The sequence below is a fragment of the Pteronotus mesoamericanus genome, unplaced genomic scaffold, assembly GCF_021234165.1.
Source record: "Pteronotus mesoamericanus isolate MK-2021 breed Mesoamerican mustached bat unplaced genomic scaffold, CSHL_Meso_final contig_20, whole genome shotgun sequence".
Classification (NCBI taxonomy): domain Eukaryota; kingdom Metazoa; phylum Chordata; class Mammalia; order Chiroptera; family Mormoopidae; genus Pteronotus; species Pteronotus mesoamericanus.
The window spans coordinates 13,565,379-13,585,582 of record NW_026555085.1 but is presented as its reverse complement, the minus strand read 5'-3'; the positions used below and the strand labels follow the sequence as shown (position 1 = coordinate 13,585,582).

Genomic DNA, 20,204 nt, shown 5'->3' with positions numbered 1-20,204 from the left:
CTGTCTTGATATTCGCTCTCCAGCCCTCGACCCCACCACGCCTTGGGATCCCTCCGAGGTAACCAGTGACCTGCAAGGTGGATTTTCCCACCTCTAACACACTCAGAGCACATACCCACCCACCCACCCACCCTAACATGGCCACCCACAACTGTTGACTTGGAGGATGTGTGGTTTTGTGTGGGGGTCGGTGGTAGAGGCACGGCCCTGTTGTTCCCCCATGATTCACCCTTTTCTAAATTCAGAACTTTGGAAAGACTGAGGCACAGCAGGGATGGGAAGAAAAAAGCTGGGAACAGCCTTACATCCTGAGTGAATCCTATTGTCCTGATACTCAGAAGCCAGAACGGAAGCTCACTGAACCCCGCATCCTCCACTGCCCCAGGAAGAGGGGGGTGGGCATGCTGAGAAGTCCTCGTACCTTCAAGGGAAGGAAGGGATTCACTCCTCTTTTTTGTTAGTAAATTTCGGGGTGGGGGAATCACTGCCCCTACAGCAGCTCTCAGTGCTGGAAGACAATCCGAAGGTTAGAGAGGTACTGAGGAGAGAAAATCCATTCCAGCCTCTACCTCATCCCCACTACCCAAGAGGCCTGTCCCCTGGAGAAGCCACAGACACTAATTAACAATTAGGAATATGTTACCCGAGGAGGGAGCTGGCCGAGTGGGTCTGCCTCGGGCCAGCTGTAGTGTGTGGGTTCTTGACTTCATGTAAGAAATGTTTCACCATGTGAGTCCAAGTGATTATGGAGGATATATTTATTAAAGCTGGGGGTAGTGAAACAATAAAGGTAAGTCTTAGCATAGGAAAAGCAACAGGAGAGCCTAGGCTGGGCTCCCTTAGCTCACTGGGAAATCAGAGAAAAGGGGGCCTTCGGGACATGTTCAGGGGATAATCCTGGGACAAACTTCCACTGACCATTTTTTGCAGGGGTGTCCAACCTTTTGGCGTCTCTGGGCCGCACTGGAAGAAGAGTTTTCTTGGGCCACACTTTAAATACATCAGGACACATAATCACAAAACAATCTCATAGTGTTTTAAGTAAATTTTCAATTTTGTTTTGGGCCACATTCACAGCCATCCTGAGCTGCATGCGGTCCGTGGGCCACAGTCTGGACATCCCTCCTAGAGTTTAAGAGCCCCATGACTATGAAGAAAGAAGGGGGCGGGGACAAAGGAAAAAGAAATGGTGCAGGCTGCTCCCCAGAAGCAGAGTAAGGGCTGGGGCTTTTGTTTGGAGACCTTTGCCACTCTCTTGCAGGCAGGAATCTCAGGGGAGGTCTCAGGGGAGGGTTTCAGCAGAATATTCATCAGGGTCTCCAGGTGGGCCGTTTCAGGGTCATGTTTCCACTGATTGGTCAGTGAGGGCAAGGGGGCTTTAATCATTGCAGTTGGTTCTGGCAACACCCACCTGGTTGTGCTGCTTTTCTGGGCCTGGAACTGAAACATAACTGAGGCCTAGATGTTATTTCCAGGGAGGAAAGGTTACCTGGAGGCTGAGGTTCTTGTTTTCCCAGTTTTGCCCCCTGCAAGGCACTTGGGGCCTTCTGCCCTGGTGACAGTCTGCACTTGGCTGTAAATTGCTAAGCCATTGTGCTCAGCTATTTGTCTCTTTCCCTAGTCTACTTGCCAAGGAGTTTTCTTAGCTTCTCACTATCATGTCTCACTCACATCCTAGGGATAAGGCAGAATCACACCATCTCTCCAGAGATCAGACCGAAACCTGAGGTGAGGGGTAGCTTTTCTACTTAGGATCAGTGGACACTCCCCAAGCTACTGCAGAAAGGGTGTTCCCAGACTTCCAGCTCCTTGTCCCACAGAGCCATGACACACCACCCCCCTCCAGCCTTAAACAAGCAGAGGGCAGGAAGAGGGGTATCAATGGTATTTTTCTAGGCACTGCACCATGGCTTAAGGGCAGCTTCATGTCTGGGTCTCCCTCCCCATCCCTATCCTGTGTTTGTCCAGTCTCTCTCTCTTCCTCTCCTGGCTCTCCTCTCCCCTTTCTGGGCCCCTGTCTCTCTCCACACCTTTATTGCCCAGCTCTGGGCCTGCGGGGGTGGCAAGCCTTCGTGGTCAGACAGATCCGCCAGGCATGGTTAGGCTGGTGGCCAATGCTGCAGTGTGTGTAACGGGGGCTGGAAGTGGAAAGAAATTGGAGGGAAGTGGTGAGGGTCCTAGGCCAGACGGGGGAAGGCCGGCTCCTCCGTCCACCCCCACTGAAGCCTGGCCTGCTCCCTAGATGGCAACAACCAGGTCTGCTACTGCTGGACAGAAGCCCATATGGCACACACCCTGCCTGGGCCCCCAGCCAGCACTCACACCCCTCCAGAGCCGCCTCCGTGGGTGGAGATGATTGCTGGATGCCAGGGCCTTCTGTCGGACACCCTCAGCTGAGCCCAGCTCACCCTGGCCTGTGCTTAGAGTTTTTCTCTCCAGGCCAAGGTAGTCCTGGTCACCTTCTGCCCATCTCACGGCTCTCTCCCTCCCTGGGCTCCCTCAGGTCCTTGGCCTAGGAGCGGGGTGGGAAAGGCTGGACAAGTTCCCCACTCCTACCCTGTTTAGCACTGTGACTTGCCCCAGACTCTCTCCTCCCCCATCCAGGCCCCTCTGATCCCTCACACAGTCCTATCTTCCCCCAACTTTGTGTCCATCTGTTTGCTGGAAGTGTGTTTGCTCACCCCGGCATTTGTTTTGTTACCAGGGCATGCCTCATGACTGCGCGCGTTTCCAGTTTCTGTCTGTGACTATATCTCAAGGGCCTTGTTGCAGGGCTGGGACTAGCGCAAGGCCAACGGGGCACTTGACTGAGTCACAAAATTTAAGGGAATACCAAAAAATTCAGGAATCAAGATGAATAATATTTTAATGCAATATTTTTTAAAGTTAAGGTTAATGTAAAAGAAAAATCCATTAACAAAACGTCAACATTGAAAATAGAGACAGAATCTGGTTCTCTCAGGGTCAGGCTCACCTCCCCTTCCTTGAGAGTGGATAGGGGCTCTTTGTTCACTAGGTCTGGGCTTGCCCTTCCAGCCTAATTTCTCAGACCTTGCCCCTTCCCTCTGCTCTTGGTGGGTCTGTGACTTGGCGTGATCTCTACGTGTTTGGGCTTGGGGTTAGGGGGCAGGCATCTAACTGCCGCCTTCCAAGTCCCAGACAATATCCCCTCCACCAGAAACCGTAGACCCGACTCCACTGATATCCCCGCTCCAACCAGGGCCTTACCCGCACCTCTCCTCCTCGCTAGGCGTCTGGAGGACCGCTCAGACCCCGCCCCACCCCACCGTGCGGCCGCGCCTCTGCTCACCGCACCCTGCGGAGACCTTGGAGCGGCATCCTGAGCTGGGGATGGGGGACGGCAATTCTCTGGCCGGTGGGGCCCTAGTCGCCCTCCTGGCACCCTCACCTCGGGGTTGGGGCGGTAGCCGGTGAAAGGAGCCCAGACCGGGTCTGACCCGTCTCTGCCGCCTGGCAGGAGAGGGGTTGCAACCCGCGAGCCGGCGCCCGCCGCCCCGCTCCGCGGCCGGCTCTGTCCTGCCCGGCGCTGCTCGGGAGCTGGGAGAACCTCGGGGCAGCCTGAGGCCAGGGAGACCAGCAGAAAGGGAGGGTAACCGGGAGGAAGGCCTGGAGCAGGGAGGTGGCAGGGGGGAGGGGGAGGCGCCCATGACCCCTGAGGGGAACGGTGTCAGGGGACCAGGGGCTCTCACCCCCTTCACTCCGCTCCTTCCCCCAGGCCACTTTCTCGAGAGGGGCGAGCACGTACACTGGCTTTTGAGGACTCCAGGGGGAAGGTGTTGGCCGAGCGGTGGGGAGGCCGGCGTCTGGCGGAAATCCCTACAGGGCTGGGATGGGGCCGCACAGCTCTGGTCTCAGATCGTCCCCCGGCCCCAGCTTCTGACCGGCGTGGGAACGGGATTGGGGGGAGGATGGTCCCTTAAGATTCCTATATTCCTCACTATCCCCCCTCTGACCCTAGAGCTGGTAGAAAGAGGGAGGGAGGACTGTTGCAGGGGAGCCCTAAGCAAACTATCCGGAGGCTGAAATGCAAATACATCATTGAGAAGGAAATGAGGAGGTGGATTCCTCAGGTTACCCCCCAACACACACCATCTCTGCAGGAGCATGCATTTCCGCACTGCTCCCTGAGGGGCTGCCCGCAGGGTCCCTTAGCTATCAAATCTCCCTCTCCCCACCACCACTTGCTGAGAAGAGTCTGCAGACGCTCTCAGGGACCTTTTCCTCCTTACCGTGCGCGGGATAACCAAACGCTCTCCAAGAGAGGCTCACGACTGCTGGGTCAGAGTGTGGCTGACTGCAGTGAGATGACAGAAACAGCTTCCTGGAGGTGAGCCCTGACAGGGACGATGGAATAGGGATCAGGGGAAGCCTTAGTTGTTCCCTGCCCTTACCCACTGGCCAGGTGAGACTGTCTTGCAGTGCAGGCAGGAGTGTGAGTGACAAGAATTTCAAAGGCATTCCAGGAATTCAAAAATATTTATTGAGCACCTGCTGCATGCTGGGCTTTGGGGGCAGGACTGATTCTCTGGGGGAATCACTGTCTTGTTCTTTTAAGGTAAATCCTGAGTCTGGAAAACAGTCTGGATTAAAATCTTGCCTCTCCACTAAATTGTCAGTTGTCCCTCGGGTAAGCATTGTCCCCCGATGGGACCTTGTGTCCCCATTTGTCTGGGGATAGGGAGAAAGGGGAGAGCCAGTTCCTTTCCCTGCTGAAGCCCCAGGTGATTAGGAAAGGCCTTGAGGAATGCAGAGGACAGGTAAAGATCAGCTTTCTGCATAGTTCCAGTCACTTCTGCTGGAGCCGGGGGGCATGTCTCGTTCAGGCCCCACTCGTGCTCAGTCCCGAACCACATCTAATACCCACTGGGCAGGCTTCGGCCAGTGATGTTGCCAGGACTGTCTTACTCCAACTCCAAAAGGAAGCGTTTGGGCCCTGCTACTGCCAGCACTAGTGGCCTTATTTTTGTGGGGCTAGCCTCTCCCTCCTCTCAGGCTTGGCCGCGCTGGAAGCCTCCCCAGCATCTGGCGGGTGTCTCTGGCTGAGGACGAACAACAGGCAGCTCAGCAGAGCCTCTCGCATGTCCTGGGAGCCCAGGCGGCGGGCCAGTTGACGCAGCAGGGGCAGGAGGTGCTGGCGGGCCAGGCGGGCTGCAGGCAGCAGCAGTCGAGACAGCAGCGTTCGAAGCAGCAGCGGGAGCAGAGGCACAGGCATGGCTAGGTCAGTGACTTCAAAAGCGATCCAGGGTCTAGGCTTGCCTTTCCTGCTCCCTGCTCACCTGCCAAAGACATGGGGTTTTGAGCAGAATTCCCACCCCCTCGGTTTCCACCATTACGTTCCCCAGACCTCAGTTTGTGGATCACTCTTGCTCTCCCGAAGCCCTTTCTCTTGGCAAAGTAAGTAGCTGGAACAGGTTCTCCTGGTGGAGTGAAGCTGGGACTAGGGCCTCAGCCTGCCACTCCCAGGCTCCAGGGGCTCCTGCTGTCCATATACCCTCCCCGCCTCTAGTCACGCCCTTCTGTTGCACGCACTCCCCCGACATTCTCCATCCCTCCTTCCTCAATCCTGGAGGAGCTCTTCCCCGGGCAATTCTAAACTTTCTTTTTTTTGTTGGGGGGGCCCTTCATCCGCCCTGAGCAGACACTTCTTACCCTTCCAACCCTCCGCCCCATGGGCAGCAACTCTCACCAGTCAGAACCACTGCTCAGAAGCAACCTCTGCCCGAATTGGCTTGTGGGGACACAGCCTCAGGGGACACTCACTACACAGGACTGCCCCACCCATCTCGGCCCCACCTTGGAAGCTTGTCAGGGTGTCGGAGCAAGGGAAGAGACAGCTGTATGCTGGCACTTGGTATCTGGAGGGGAGGAGACAGCTGAGCTGCCAGTAGTGGATGGAACAGATGCAGGAATTCTCCCTGCTGGGTTCAGGCCTCAGAGTTGGAACGCGGATTGCACTTTAAATGTGATCTCATGCCTTTTGTTTTCCTCCTCCCAGTTCTTTTTTTTTTTTTTCTTTTAATTTTTTAAATTCTTTGGTGCACAGAGAGAGAGAGGAATAGAGAGATAAACATTGATTTGTTGTTCCATTTATTTATGCATATGCCCTGACTGGGGATCAAACCCACAACCTTGGTGTATCAGGATGACGCTCTAACCAACTGAATTACCTGGTCAGGGCCAGACTGCACTTTCTAATGACGTGACTGTGTGCATGTTGATTCTTCATTCTTCAGAGCTCCAGTCCCCTCTTCAGATACCTCAGTATCTGGGGGTAGCTGGGAGGAGTAACTGGAATGGGACTGTGTATGAGACACGTTTGCTCAAACCTCAGAAGCAGTAAGACGGCAGCCCGGGCACACCGGGCACGCTCAGAGTGGCGGAGACAGGCAGGACAGGCCCGGGGCAGACGTTTGTGAGCCCTCCCCTGGGGGAGAGGAGTGGGGTCACAGTCCATCTCCCAACTGGGCCAAGTTGGGCAGAGCTGAGCGGCAACTGCCACTGAGGGACAGGAAGAGGAATGCCTACTTCAGAACCCTCTTCTCCACCTACTTTTTCCCCTGAGAGTAAATGAAATGCCATGAGGTAGCAAGATATAGAGATAGCCTGGGTTTGTTTTGTTTTTAAATACTTCATTCTCTTGCTTTATAAAATGAATATAATTTCTGCCTTGCTGGACTCAGATGAGATAATGATCATGAAAATATTTTATAAACTTCAGCTCAGCCTTGGGAATATGACCGTTTATCATTATTTCACCACCAGCCTGCATCATGTTATCTCCAAAACCATCAAAGACCTTGAAGAAAGAAAACTTAACCGTCTGGAAGGTCTGCTCCACTTCCACCTGGAGGAAGCAGGAGCCAGAATGTAGATTTTTAGGCATTGTCTTGCTCTCCTTCCAGTTTCTTTCTGAAAATTTGTGATGGCCACGTGCCATCCTTTAGGCCATGGGTGGAATGTGTGTTGGGTGCACACATGTACCAAGTTTGTGAATGATTGCTCTCAATTCTCACCACCACCCCGCAAAGGGAGGCGATTATTATAACCATTGTACAGACGAGGACACTGAGGTTCAGAATGGTTAAGCAACTTACCTAAAATCACACAGCAGATAGATGGCCTGATCCCCTCCCCCCCAAACCTGCCCCCCACCCCGCCGTTTTGGCTTTCCCATCTCTATATGTGGCAGCTGTACCTTTCTAGTTACTTCGGCCAAAGTTCTTGACTTTTCCTTTCCTATCACAGTTCACTACCCATGTTCATAAATCCAGGTGGCTCTACTTTCTATCTTTTTTCTTTCATTCTGGAATATAAAGCTCTTTTTATTAAAGTATAGTTGACATGTAATATTATAATAAGTTCATATGTAAACATAGTAATTTGTGATTTATATACCTTACAGAACAGATGATCTGGTAACCATCTGTCACCATACAAAGGTATTGAGATATTATTGACTGTATTGCCAATGCTGTACTTTACATCCCTGTGACTTATTTATAAGTTTGTAACTCTTAATCCCCTTCACCTTTTTGCACATCGTCTCCCCATCACCCAACTCTCTGGCAACTATCAGTTTGTTCTCTGTATCTATGAATCTGTTTTGTTTATTTGTTTAGTTTTTTAGATTCCATACATAAGTGAAATGATAAAGTATTTGTCTTTCTCTGATTTATTTCACTGAGCATAATACTCTCTAGATCCATCCGTGTTGTCTCAAATGGCAAGATTTCATTCTTTTCTATGGCTGAGTAATATTCTATTTTTTTAATCTATATATATAAATAAAATCACATAATCTTTATCCGTTTAACTATTGGTCAACACCTAGGTTGCTTCCATATCGTGGATATTATAAATACTGTTACAATGAACATAGAGGTAGGTGCACATATCTTTTCAAATTATGTTTTCATTTTCATTTTCTTTGGACAAATGCCCAGAAGAAAATGAAATCAGAATTGCTGGGTCTTTTTTTGTCTTTTGTTATAACTTTTGTTTTGAAATCTATTTTGTCTGGTTTAAGTATTGCTACCCGAGCTTTTTTTTTTTTTTTTTATTTCCATTTTGATGAAATATCTTTTTCCATCACTGTACTTTCAGTCTGTATGTCTTTTGATCTGAAGCGAGTCTGTTGTAGACAGCACACGTAAGAATCTTGTTTTTTTAACCATTCAGCGGTATAATTTCAAAGTATTCAGAATTTCACGATTTCTCACCAATGCCGTCATGACTGCCCTCATCCGAGCACTACCTCTTGCCTGAATGATCAGAGTCGCCTCCTAACTGGTGTTCCTGTTTTTCTTTTCCACGCAGTACCAAAATGATCTTTATAAAACATGAATCAGTCTGTCCTCCCCCACGCCCATCCCAAACAGTCCAATGGTTCCAATTCACTCAGAGTTAAAGCCAAAGGCTTGAATTATGACTTTGAAGGCCCTGGCCTGGTCTGACTGATTCAACTTCTAGTTCCTGCCTCTCACTCTGCTCCAGCCACACGGGCCTTCTTGTAGCTCCTGAGTTGTGTCAGGCATGTTCCTGCTTCAGGGCCTCTGCACCTAGTGTTGCTCCTGCCTGCACGGCTCTTTCTCCAGGCATCCGCAAGTCTCCATCTCTCATCTCCTTCAAGTCTTGGCCCAAATGTTATCCATCCATCCTACTTAAAAGCACACTCTTTCCACCTCATCTCCTGCTGCCTCCTCTCTATTCCTTCCTCTGCTTTGTCTCCATAGCAAATTATTGTCAGAAATGCTATATATTTTACTTTACTTCCTTCCTTTACTGATTTCTGCCTCCCCCACTAATATGTAAAGTCCATGAGAGTAGGGACTTACATCCATTTTGTTAGCTGCTGTGTACCCAGTGCTTGGCAATAAACATTTGATGTAGAAAAATAAATAAATGAAAATTCTGTGACAGGATCAAACCCAGGCCTGCTTGCCCCAGAGCCTGTGCCTCTAAGCCCCAGGACTACATTGATCTGAACATACTTCCAGGATACATGTGAGAGCCCTGCAGGCCACGTACAGCCGGAGGGCCATTTGGAACTGATCACACTGAGCCAAAGAGAAGTCAAGCCTCGATGGTTCCCCCTGGGAATCTCCAACGTGTATAATTTTGAGGGTACCGTGGAGGCCTGACCAAGCGCTGACCCAGATGTGCAGTTACTATGACCTTGGGTAAGTCACACACCATCCCTTCCAGCTTAGCTTCCACAGCTGAGGGGTCTTCCAGCTGTGAGAACCTTGGACCCTGGGCCTGGGCCCAAAAGCCTGAACCATCCCTGCCCGCTGTAAGCAGAGGGTCTCTGCGAGCCTGAGTCAGTGAGGCAAGTAAAGGAAACAGGATGTTGTCTCGGTTAACAATGGGGAGCCCCGGGAGAGATTGGGTAGGGAGGCGGGGAGGGGCAGCAGCTGGGTCCAGGGCAGGGATCTAGCCAGAGTTTAGTCTCCACCCCCACCCGCTCCCGAGATTAACTCCTCTCTCCACCTCCTTCCCACTCTCACCTGGGATTAACCCCAGCCCACCCACCTCAACCTGCCCGGGATATTGTCTCCCAGGCAGAAAACCAAGGGCTCTATTAAGGATTTCCTCAGCCTCTCCAGGAAAGATTACGATCCTCTCTGGCAACAAAGCTGCCAGAGGCAGTTCCTCTTAGTTCCTGATCCACTGCCCTGACCTCTACTCCTCATCCTCTGCTGGGCAGGGAGGAGCCAGGCAACTTTGAGGAAATTGGTCAAACCTCCTGTTTTTAAAAGTCAATTAAAAAAAAAAAATCACTGTGGCCGGGTGACTAAGTTGGCTGGAATGTTGTCCCCTTTGTACACCAAAAACCTGTGGGTTTGATTCCCCTATCAGGGCACACACCTAGGATGCAGGTTTGATCCCCTATCAGGGCATGTATGGGAGGCAGCAGATCGATGTTTCGCTCTCACATCGGTGTTTCCTCCTCTCTCTTTCTTTTCCTTCCTCTCTCTTTAAAATTAGTAAACATATCTTTCAGTGAGGATTTTTAAAAAAAGTATCAGGTGCCAACCTGTCATGTGCAGCCAGTGGGCTGGGCAATAATTGACCCCTGGAGTCCTCCTCCCTGGTCTTCTTCCCAGATCCTCAGGATCCTCTAGAAGCATCCTGGGGGCCCCTACCACCCCCACATAGAGATATCGGTTAATTAGGCCATTCATGTCAACAACAAGCATTGCGTGCCCACTGTGTACCAGGCCTCTGCAAGGTGCTGAGGACATAAGACAGACACACCGAGAGTCAGCAGGGTGACAGCAGATGGGGAAACCGCGGATGGGGTGGTGAAAGTCGTAATAGAGCTAATGGATTCTTTCAAGCCCTGAGAGTACTGGGCATCCTGCTCCCCCCACCGCTTTCTGCTTGTCCCCATCCAGTTGGCCAAAGAACTCTACGACGTGGCCGCTGCCTTTGCCATGACCTGCACAGGAAGGCGAAGGACGCGTGTGCATTGTTCACTCAGATCTGGATTTGCGTGCTGGCTCTGGGACTCTGTCCCAGGGCTGCTCTGGCTGCCTGAGCAGACTGTACACTGCACCGCCTGGTGTGGAAATGACACTTTCTGGAGTTGTGCTGTATGGTAGCCCTCTTCCCTAAAAGGGAAATGATCATAACACCTATCTTGGACAGGATCAAGAGATGAGGGGTACTCAGTCCACGGCTTAGCTCCTAGAAGGTGCCCAATAAACAAGACTTTCCTTCTGTTACCATTGGTGTTTAGCTAGATATTGAGAAGGGGAGCAAAAGGAAAGCTAGGCATTGAACTTAATAAAATAGGGAAGTCTAAATCTGCTTGCTGAGCCAGGAAGCTATAATTTCACACTTCAGTGGCCCGCAGCCTTGTGCCCCACCAAGGTAATTAACTCTCCCCCCTCCCCACTTCTGGTGCAGGACTGTGGTGGGGCACCCATAGGTGCTGGACCCATAGAGGCCTATCAGTCTAACCAGGGGGTGGACCTATCAAAGACTGTGAAAGTTTAGGAAATCGATTGGTTCTTTTGAGACAGCACCTGGCTGTCCCAAACTCAAGCTCCTGGTTATAATCCCAGGGGAAACAGAGGAGCTCTCCCTCTCTCTTGCTTGTGACCTCCACTCACAAGTGCATACACCTCTTCTCTCCATGGCCTCGTGGCTTTAGCAGCCACATGGCCCTCGGCCTCCAAAAGGGAGTCTGAATACAGAAGCACAGCAATGGACTACAATTGGAAGTACGTGGTAAGCTAGGTGGGTGCTAGACTGGACTGTACTTCAATGTGGAGCATAAACTCTGGGCAGTGGCCTTCATCCTGGCCCTACTGAAGACAAAATTGGTCTTTTTCCATGGCAGGATGGAGGGAGATGGGACGTTGGAAACCCAAGGAGCAGCTTCTATTGTCACATGAATAATCTATCTTGCCACCCCACAATCTCCCGGGCGTGAGTTCTTGGAATTCCTGTCTTGTGGAAGAGCCTTATTTCTACCAACAATACTTCCTTCCATCCTTTGGGTTTTCCCTCTCAGTATATTCTATGTCTAAAGCCAGCCCAATGGCTGCTCCTCGAAGGCCTGTCACAAGGCACTGTGATGCTCGTGAGCAGCCACCTGAGAGTGGATGCTGGGGCTCAGTTAATGCTTGAAGAATGAGTGGAGGTCTGGGTCCCCTCAAGGCCCTGGCCCCTGGCTCCTGGTTCAGCCATGTTTCCTTGTCCTGTTGTCCCCTCCAGGACATCAGCACTGGCCTGGAGCCCTTCCTGGTTGTGAGAGGTCAAGGGCAGCGCTGACTCTCAAACAAGGAGCTCTGAAAAGAGGCCAGGAAGGCTTCATCGAGGGCAGGGAGAGCGGAGAGGCGCAGGTGCCCAGGAGGACGTGCGGTGACCGGTCAGGTGGAGGAAGTTCCTGCGGGGAAGGGCAGAATACCAGCCCAGAACTGGGAGGTCTGCCCTGTCACCTGTGACAGCACTTCTCTGCCTGTGATAGCAAGGCTGCAACCACCTACCTGAGCTGGACTGTTGGGAGGATCTGAAGCCTGAATATGGTGGCAACTGAGAGGACACTTTGTGAACTCTAGCTCCTTGAGGCAAGAGATTATGCACATGGGAGGGATAGTTCCTCACCCATCCCTACCACTCCTCTCCCCACCAGTGCTAGACAATGATAGAGCCATGAACAGGCAATTGGGAAACACGACACATGCTAGACATGCCCGCAAGAGGCAAAGAAAGTGGGGATTTAGATGTCTGAAAGAGTAACTAGAGCTGACAGGTGGGCTGAACCCTATCCACAGGAACAGTTGCTCTGGCCTGAAGGGGACCTGTATAGAATGCAATCCATTGTCCCCACTAAAACAACTGTCACTCTCCCCAGACTCAGCTGACAGGACACAAGGTAGGAGAGTATGGGCCCAACCCTTCTGGCAAGGCCTCTCAGGAACAGTCAGCTGTTGGAGCCAGGCAGCTGCTCCCTGTACAATGGGAGGGAGGGGCATGGACCGAGGGGCTGGCGTTGGGGTAAGGAAAGACATGCCTGGCATATTTGATGGGGAGAGGGAGAGCTGCAAAAACCACAGGCCCCAGGAATAAACCTAGCAAAGATTGAGCAATACCCTCATGGGAGAAACAAAAACATTTTTTACAAAAAAGAAGACCCGGCAAATCTGGTCATATGGGAATGAAGGCAGTATGGCAAGGTGCAAGAATAGACATAAGTGATTAAGGAACAGAATTGAGAGTTTAGAAATGAGCAAGAATATATGTGGCAGGTGTAGAATTTCTGGTAGAGGAGAAAGAACCTAAAGGGTCAGAAACGGGACTGGCACACTTGGCCCTCCACGAGGGAGAGGTAAGTTTTGATCTTCTGACAGACCAAGTTTAAAACAAACTCCAGTGACAGTGGAGACTTGAGTGTGGAAAGTAAGGACCTGAGGAATTTGGGATGGTAGAGAATTGTTTGTTCTATAAATTTTTACAACTTTTTGTTATGGTTATTTTCAAAATTATACAAAAGTAGAGATAATAGTATAATGAACCCCCGTGTATCAATTGTGTAACTTAAGTAATTACTCAAAAACTTTCATTTGACAAAAGATACTACAAAGTAAAAAAACAGCCCCTCACTCACTGGGAGAAATTTGCAATCCATATAACTGAAAAAGATTAGTAACAATAATAAATAAACTTAAAAAAAAGATTTTATTTATTTATTTTTAGAGAGAGGGGAAAGGAAGGAGAAAGAGAGGAAGAGAAACATCAATGTGTGGTTGCCTCTCGTATGCCCCCAATTGGGGACCTGGCCTACAACCCAGACATGTGCCCTGACAGGGAATCGAACTGGCGATCCTTTGATTCGCAGGCCAGCACTCAAAATAAATACAGTATTTTTATCATCAGTAGGAAAGGACAAAATACTCCCAAAATGAACAAAGGATATGAACGGGTCATCTCAAGGGGGAACTAGGAGAGGCAACCCAGGCAATCGCAGGCTGCCCGCTGAGCCTCAGGCCCCAAAGGACTTGCTGGTGTCCTTCAGGCCTCCGCTCATCTCTCTTCTCCTGTCCCTGCGAACCCAGGTGGAGGCCCCATTCAGGCTGTCCTCTCCCCCCGCCCCATCTCTCTCTTGGTTAGGGAATTCTGAAAATCTGAGGGAAGGGACTGGACACCTCATCCTCAGGGTATTCAGAGGGTCTGGAACGGTGGACTTGGGGAATATATGTCTCTCACGACCACTGTCAGCAAGTCCATGTCAATTTTGGCAAAACAGATGCCGTTAAACTTCTCTGTTTAATTCAGCTGATGAGTATCCCGTTTGAATCTGATAATACAACTGTCTAATAACAGAAAATATGGGCATGGTTCTTTCTAAAGAGCTACATTTTGAACATGTCTTCATTCTTTGGATAGATAAATGGTCATCTACTAACAAATCTACCTATAGAATTACCATTTGAGATAGAATCATGCTGGGAGAGGTCACATAGCCCAATTAATTAATTAATTGAAGAGGGCAGCCCTCAGACCAAATAATACTTCATTTATCCCATTGTCATTTACAAGGCATGACTTATTTGGTCCTTGTAATTTTTTCCTGAATATTCTCATCTCTAGACAGATGAAAAAGCTGAGGTTCAGAGAGGACCTGAGTGACCGTCAGGAGAGGGTGGAAGGCAGACCGTTGAGAGAGAGGAGTTTACCTGTCAGACCCAAGAGGGTTCCTGTGCCAGCAGGAACACTTTGGCCCTTTGGGAGGTGTCCTTGTTGATGAGCTATGAAGGTTCAGAGTGTGGAGAGCGTTCCCATTAGCTGGGAAAGCCATTCATTTCCTTAGTCAACAAACTTAGCGTTCATATATGTGTCAATGGAAAAGAGTCCAGTGCCAATATACGGTCGGTAGGGGAGACAGAGGAGTAAACAGGGAATGACAATAGACAACTCAGAGGTAAACGTTCTGCCAGGGAAAGTGCCTGGTACCACAGGAGTCCTGGGTGCCAGGTCAGCAGGGTGCCTGGGGGCTGTGTCTGTGCGCCTGGAACTTCTCAGAGACCTCCTGGAGGATGGAGCTTCTGAGCTGAGGCTTGAAGGAGGAGTGGCCAGGAAGATGGGAGGACTTGCGGGCAAGGGGGTGTGCTGGGGGCGGACAATGGGAAGTCTATGTTGCCCACAGGTGTGGGGAGACCTGCTGCAGGATGGGAGGCAGAGCCCAGGTGAGGAAGAGCATGAACAACAACAGAAGCCGATCAGAATGGGGTGAATTCAGGAAATGTGAGCCTTGAACAGTCTTCCTGGCTGGTGTCACTAACAGAGATGGAAACCAGGATCACTTTGGGGGGATGGGTTGATGAACCCAGGTTTCCAACAAAGTGGTTCTGAAGCCTTGATGAGACATTGAATTTGAGTCTGGCAGGAGTGTGGTCTTGGAAGGGGCATGGAAGGGTTTGTGGTGGGGGGAGGGGAGGCAGGAATCTCCCCGAGATATATATATATATATATATATATGAAAAAGGGTGCAGGCTGGTGTGTGTATTTCCTTTTGTGCAAACAGGGTGAGAAATGAGTGTATATATTTGTGTTTGCATAGAGAAACTCTAGAAAGATGTACACAAGTCTACCAAGAGAATAAAAAAGTACATGTTTCCATAAAAACTAGCACAATAAAGTTCATCGCAGCATTAGCATTTGACTAATTTGTCAAATTAGTATTGACCATTTGGTGGTGGTGATGGTTACACAACAGTTTGAATGTACTAACGCAACTGAAGTGTACACTTAAAAATGGTTAAGCCCTGATCAGCATGGCTCCATTGGTTGAGCATCGCCCAGGAAAATGAAAGGTCTCTGGTTCAACTCCCGGTCAGGGCACATGCCTGGGTTGCAGGCCTGGTCCCCAGTTGGGGTGCGCGTGAGAGGCAGCCAATCGATGTTTCTCTCTCACATCAATATTTCTCTCTCTTTCCCCATCCCTTCCCCTCTCTCTAAAAATAAATAAAAAAATAATTTTAAAAATGATCAGGATGGTAAATTTTATGTTCTGTTAAAAAACACCATTTTTTTAAGTGTAAAAAAAAAAAGCTATTATATTCATTTTACTTCACTGTTTACCAGTCAACATGTTTACAAATTGTATAGCTGCTGCCGGGTGGCACCTAGTCCATTGATTCTAACTGTGGCATGGTATTTCATGGTTTTCCTAGCACATTTTATTTGATTTTTTTATTGAGATATAACTGGCATATAGCATTATATCAGTTTCAGGTGTACAACATAATGATTTGATATTTGGTTTTTTCAAGTTTTTGTTTTTTATTAAGTGCATTTCACAGTACAAAGCTGACATGAATACTATCTGTACAATTTAACAGTTTCAGTAACTGTTCAGATGCAAATTCATTTCAAACAGATAATTGACAAGCACAATTAATTACAAGTTAGACTTGGACTCTCCCGGTGTTTTAAAACATTAATATAGCAGTAATTTATAGTGCTCAATTATGGTGAGCAAAATAAAGTCCAGAGTACAGCTGGGAATTACGACTGTAATTCCAAAAAGTCAGAATTCCTTGGGTGCTAAGGTCCCCTGCTATAATTTAATAAGCACAAGTCAAAGTTTGTGTGCATATTCGAAGCCCATGTTCTCCTAAGGAACAAGAACTTTTATATTAAACATGCAAAAATAACAACAAAAAGTCCATTCGTTCAGAACTGCCCCCTCCTCCCTCCCACCTCTCCTCTCCTAACCAGTTTACTAGCAGAGATGGAAGACGAAGAGCGGTGGGAGTTACATCGCTTTCACAACCGCTGTCAAGCTTACGACATCTACTGTATTAATAAAGACACGTTTTCACGTTGAGACTCAGCTTCTCAAAAATAAAATTAAGTTAAGAATGTGAGAGGGAAGGATGTAAATGTTTTAAAAAGGAAAAAGCCAAGCCAATAAACAAATTACATACACACACATTGATCCCCACACCTTCCCAAGGCAAAGGCAAAGCAGAGCCCAGAGGCCTTCCCTTTAGTCGCAGAGTGAGCTTGCATGGGAAGTGGTTTCATAAACAGGAGGTTCTTATTATTCCTCTAAAATGTCATTGACATTCCTTGATCTTTGGAAACAATGTCAAGGGTCAAATCAAAACCTAATATTGAACAAGGGAAAGGAATGCCAACCAGATGCCAAAGTCCTTTCTGTGCCTGGGCAGCATGGCAGAACCATTCACACATTCTGGTGGAGCTCTGAGAACACGCTGGGGCCTCAGCAGATACACTGACCCTTGAATGAGCCAGTTAATGTAAGAACTGAGAAATGATCACCACAACAAGTCTAGTGACCATTCATCACCATGCATAACAACAAACTTTTTTTGTGACGAGAACTTTTTTAAAAAAATTGTATTTTATTGATTATGCTATTACATTGTCCTGATTTTTTCCCCTTTGCCCCCCTCTACCCACCACCCACCACTCCCTCAGGCAGTCCGTGATGAGAACTTTTAAGATCTACTCTCCCAGTCCTGGTAGGATAAGTCAGTCGGTTAGAGCCTTGTCCCGATAAGCCGAGGTTCCAGGGTTTTGGGGTTTCAGGTTTGGGTCAGGGCACATACAAGAATCAACCAGTGAATGTGCGAGTAAGTGGAACAACAAATCCACGTCTCTCTTTCTCTCTCTCTCTCTCTCCCCCCCTCCCCCTTCCTCTTTCTCTCTAAAATCAATAAGTAAAAATGTAAAAACGATCTCTCTTAGCCACTTTTAAATATGCAGTAGAGTATTGTTAACTATAGTCACCATGCTGTACATGCCATCCCCATGGCTTGTTTATTTTAACTGGAAAGTTGTACCTTTTGACTACATTCACCCATTTCACCCACCCCCACCCCTGCCTCTGGCAACCACCCATTTGTTCTGCGTGTATTTTTGTTTCTGTTTGTTAGTTTGTTTTTTAGATTTCACATATAAATGAGGTCATATAGTATTTATCTTTCTCTGTCTGATTGATTTCAATCAGCATAATGCCCTCAAAAATCTATCCATGCTGTTGCAAGTGGCAAGATTTTTAATGCATATTAGACCCCACTTTCTCTGAGACCAGAGGAAGCTCTGGATGTATTCTGCGGGGCGGAAGAAGTCGGGTTGAGGCTGTTCTTCTGATGTGGCTTCATCTGTGTGGTAAAATTGGAGGCTACAGAGAAGGATCTGAAGACGTGGGTGAAGCAGCTGTGGAGCATGACAGTTAGTCAAGAGATGAAACCTAGATTGCCACCTGGGGCCTCAACTGAGATCACATCAGTGTGAGTGTGCAGGATGCGGGCAGCATGGGTTAGTGCCCTTCCTCACCAGTACTCGGCAGCCCGGCAGCCCAGGCAGAGTGCAGGGAAAGCTATCTGCTCTGAGCAGAATGGCCTCCCAGGGCATTAGGCTGGGCAAGGAAGCAGGTGAAGTTGAACTGGGATTGAGTCAGAAGGAGCTCTAGCAATAGGGGGTGGGGTGCAGAGACCAGAGATGGCAGGGCAGGTGGGAGGAGGGAACAGCCAGGCCCCCATTGTTGCTGCAGGAACTTCTCTTTTAGAACATGACTCATGCACACTCGCATATGTGTTGAATGCATGTAGTAACTAGATATGTTTATTAAGTGAATGTTCATTCATCTTGCTTCTTGAACACAGGGCAGCCATGTGGTAACTCTGAGGGTGTCCCTCACATCATAATCTAAGTGAATGATGCTCCACCTTGAGTTGTTCAGGACACAGAACATACAAGTATATGGGTTTTGCTGGAATGTAAACTTACCATCAATGGTTTGCTTACTATGTGCTGTCCATGAAACAAACATTCTAGCTTGTAGAGAATTTTTATGAGTTTATGTGAGCCAAACCGATGACAATTGCTGGCAGCAAAATCTCAACGGATTGAGAAAGTGCCCTGGAGAATGGCAGTTCTGCAGTTTATTTTATACATTAGACCAGCAGTTTTCAACCTGTTGCTATGGCGCACTGATGTGCTGTAGGAATTTTCATAACATGCACCACCCGACTGTTTAGTCAGGGCACTGGCCTCTTTTCCCTTAGTTTGTAAAATAAGAAAATGACAGCAGCCAACACAAAAATAGCTGTCCGGGGTGCATGAATCAAAATTATACCTATTTTTTTGGTCAGACTGGCAAAAAATATATTTTTGGTGTGCCACACAATCTTAGTAATTACTTTATGTGTGCTAAGAGATGAAAAAGGTTCAAATTTGCTTCATTATGTCGACGGGAGAAACCTGGTTCTTCTTGCTGACGCATGTAAAGAATTACGTATCGGCAAATCTATTAGTGTGCAATCGGTTTATTAGTGATCAGTTCCCATGGAAGAGAACCGGTCTAGCTAAGATGGGGGGTCGGGGGGCAGTGAAAGGCAGAGGTTCAGGGCAAAGCAGGGCAGCAAAAGTAAGGACAGCCGAAGGCCGGATGGCAAGCCCCCAGGAGGCCTGAGGCCAGGCAGTCAGAGAACCAAGAGCGCCCAGTGTGTCAAGAGCACCTAAGAGCACTAAGAGAGCGAGTCCTTTGTTCTGAGGACTTACATAGTTGGTGGGATGGAGTAAAAATGTTACATATTGATTAACGGGTAAGTGTGGTGCCAGCTTTCCTGCGAGGATATGACTATCCAAACAGGTATGTGTGGGGGTCTGTTATCCCGAACCCTTATCTTGCTCCAGACTCCATTTGTTCCTCTTGTTGTAAAACAGATATGTGACAGGAAGCTGTTAATTAAAGTTGGGGCAGTTACCCGAAGTTATTTATGGGCTGCTTCTTGGGCACTGGGGACCCTCTCCTGCATTTCAGGCCTTGGGATAAAAGCACAGTCTCAAGGCCTTCTTTCCCAGACAGCGGAAACGCTACATAGAATTTCAAGGACTTCCCTCCTTCCTTGCTAACACAGTGTTTCTTGTCGTGTGGGAACACCTGGCAGTATTATCAGACCAGACTCCGGACTGCTGAGTTAGTGGGTGAGTCATGTCTCCCTCCTCCTCCTCCTCCTCCCCGCCTGCGTTTACTATTCATTCCACCTAAGGGATAAAAGACGTTTCCTGGCAACCAGGATGCTACCTGCTGACTAGTAACAGCAGTGTAGTCTCAGAGTTCTTCCTATGCTGTCTCCTGCCTCAATTAGATATCAAAGGAGGAGGCTTAAGGGGGTTACATGGAATCCACTGATCGTAGATTAAGGGGACAGGAGAAAAAAAAGTGGGGAAATCTTTGGGGTTGGAAACAAAACCAAAATGGAGAGACATATACTTTTACATTGGTAGGTACAGGACAGTTAATAATTAACATTTACAACACAGAGAGATGGTATTCGGGGGAATGAGATTAACAGCGAGGGGTTCTGTAGTCTCATGCTCTGGTGAGGTGGGTGCACCCTCAGAGGCCTGGAAAAGGTTACTCTGACATTTCTTTCTTTTTTTAATTGATTTGTGTGTGTGTGTGTGTGTGTGTGAGAGAGAGAGAGAGAGAGATCCTGATAGGAGACCAAATCCACAGCCTTGGCTTATGGGGACAATGCTCTAACCAACATGCCTGGCCAAGGGCCACTGTGGGAGGGGGTGGGAGACTTGGTTTAGTCTTTGAAGTCACAAAGGACGGGGGTGGGGGTGGGGGTAGGGGAGGACTGGTGCAGAGTCAGTCACCTGATCAAGGGAGATTGGAATCCCACCCCCCA

General features: G+C 48.7%; 1 protein-coding gene across 1 annotated transcript; it reads right to left on the bottom strand.

The window, feature by feature from the left end:
• Window positions 1-4,978: 4,978 nt before the first annotated feature.
• On the bottom strand, window positions 4,979-5,233 carry MYMX (myomixer, myoblast fusion factor). The gene has a single exon (XM_054568782.1). It carries the CDS (start codon window positions 5,231-5,233, stop codon window positions 4,979-4,981), a length of 255 nt encoding a protein of 84 aa, XP_054424757.1.
• Window positions 5,234-20,204: the final 14,971 nt, after the last annotated feature.

Excerpts from the sequence above, each read along its gene's own strand:
- MYMX (XM_054568782.1), bottom strand. The coding sequence starts at position 5,233 with ATGCCTGTGCCTCTGCTCCCGCTGCTGCTTCGAACGCTGCTGTCTCGA.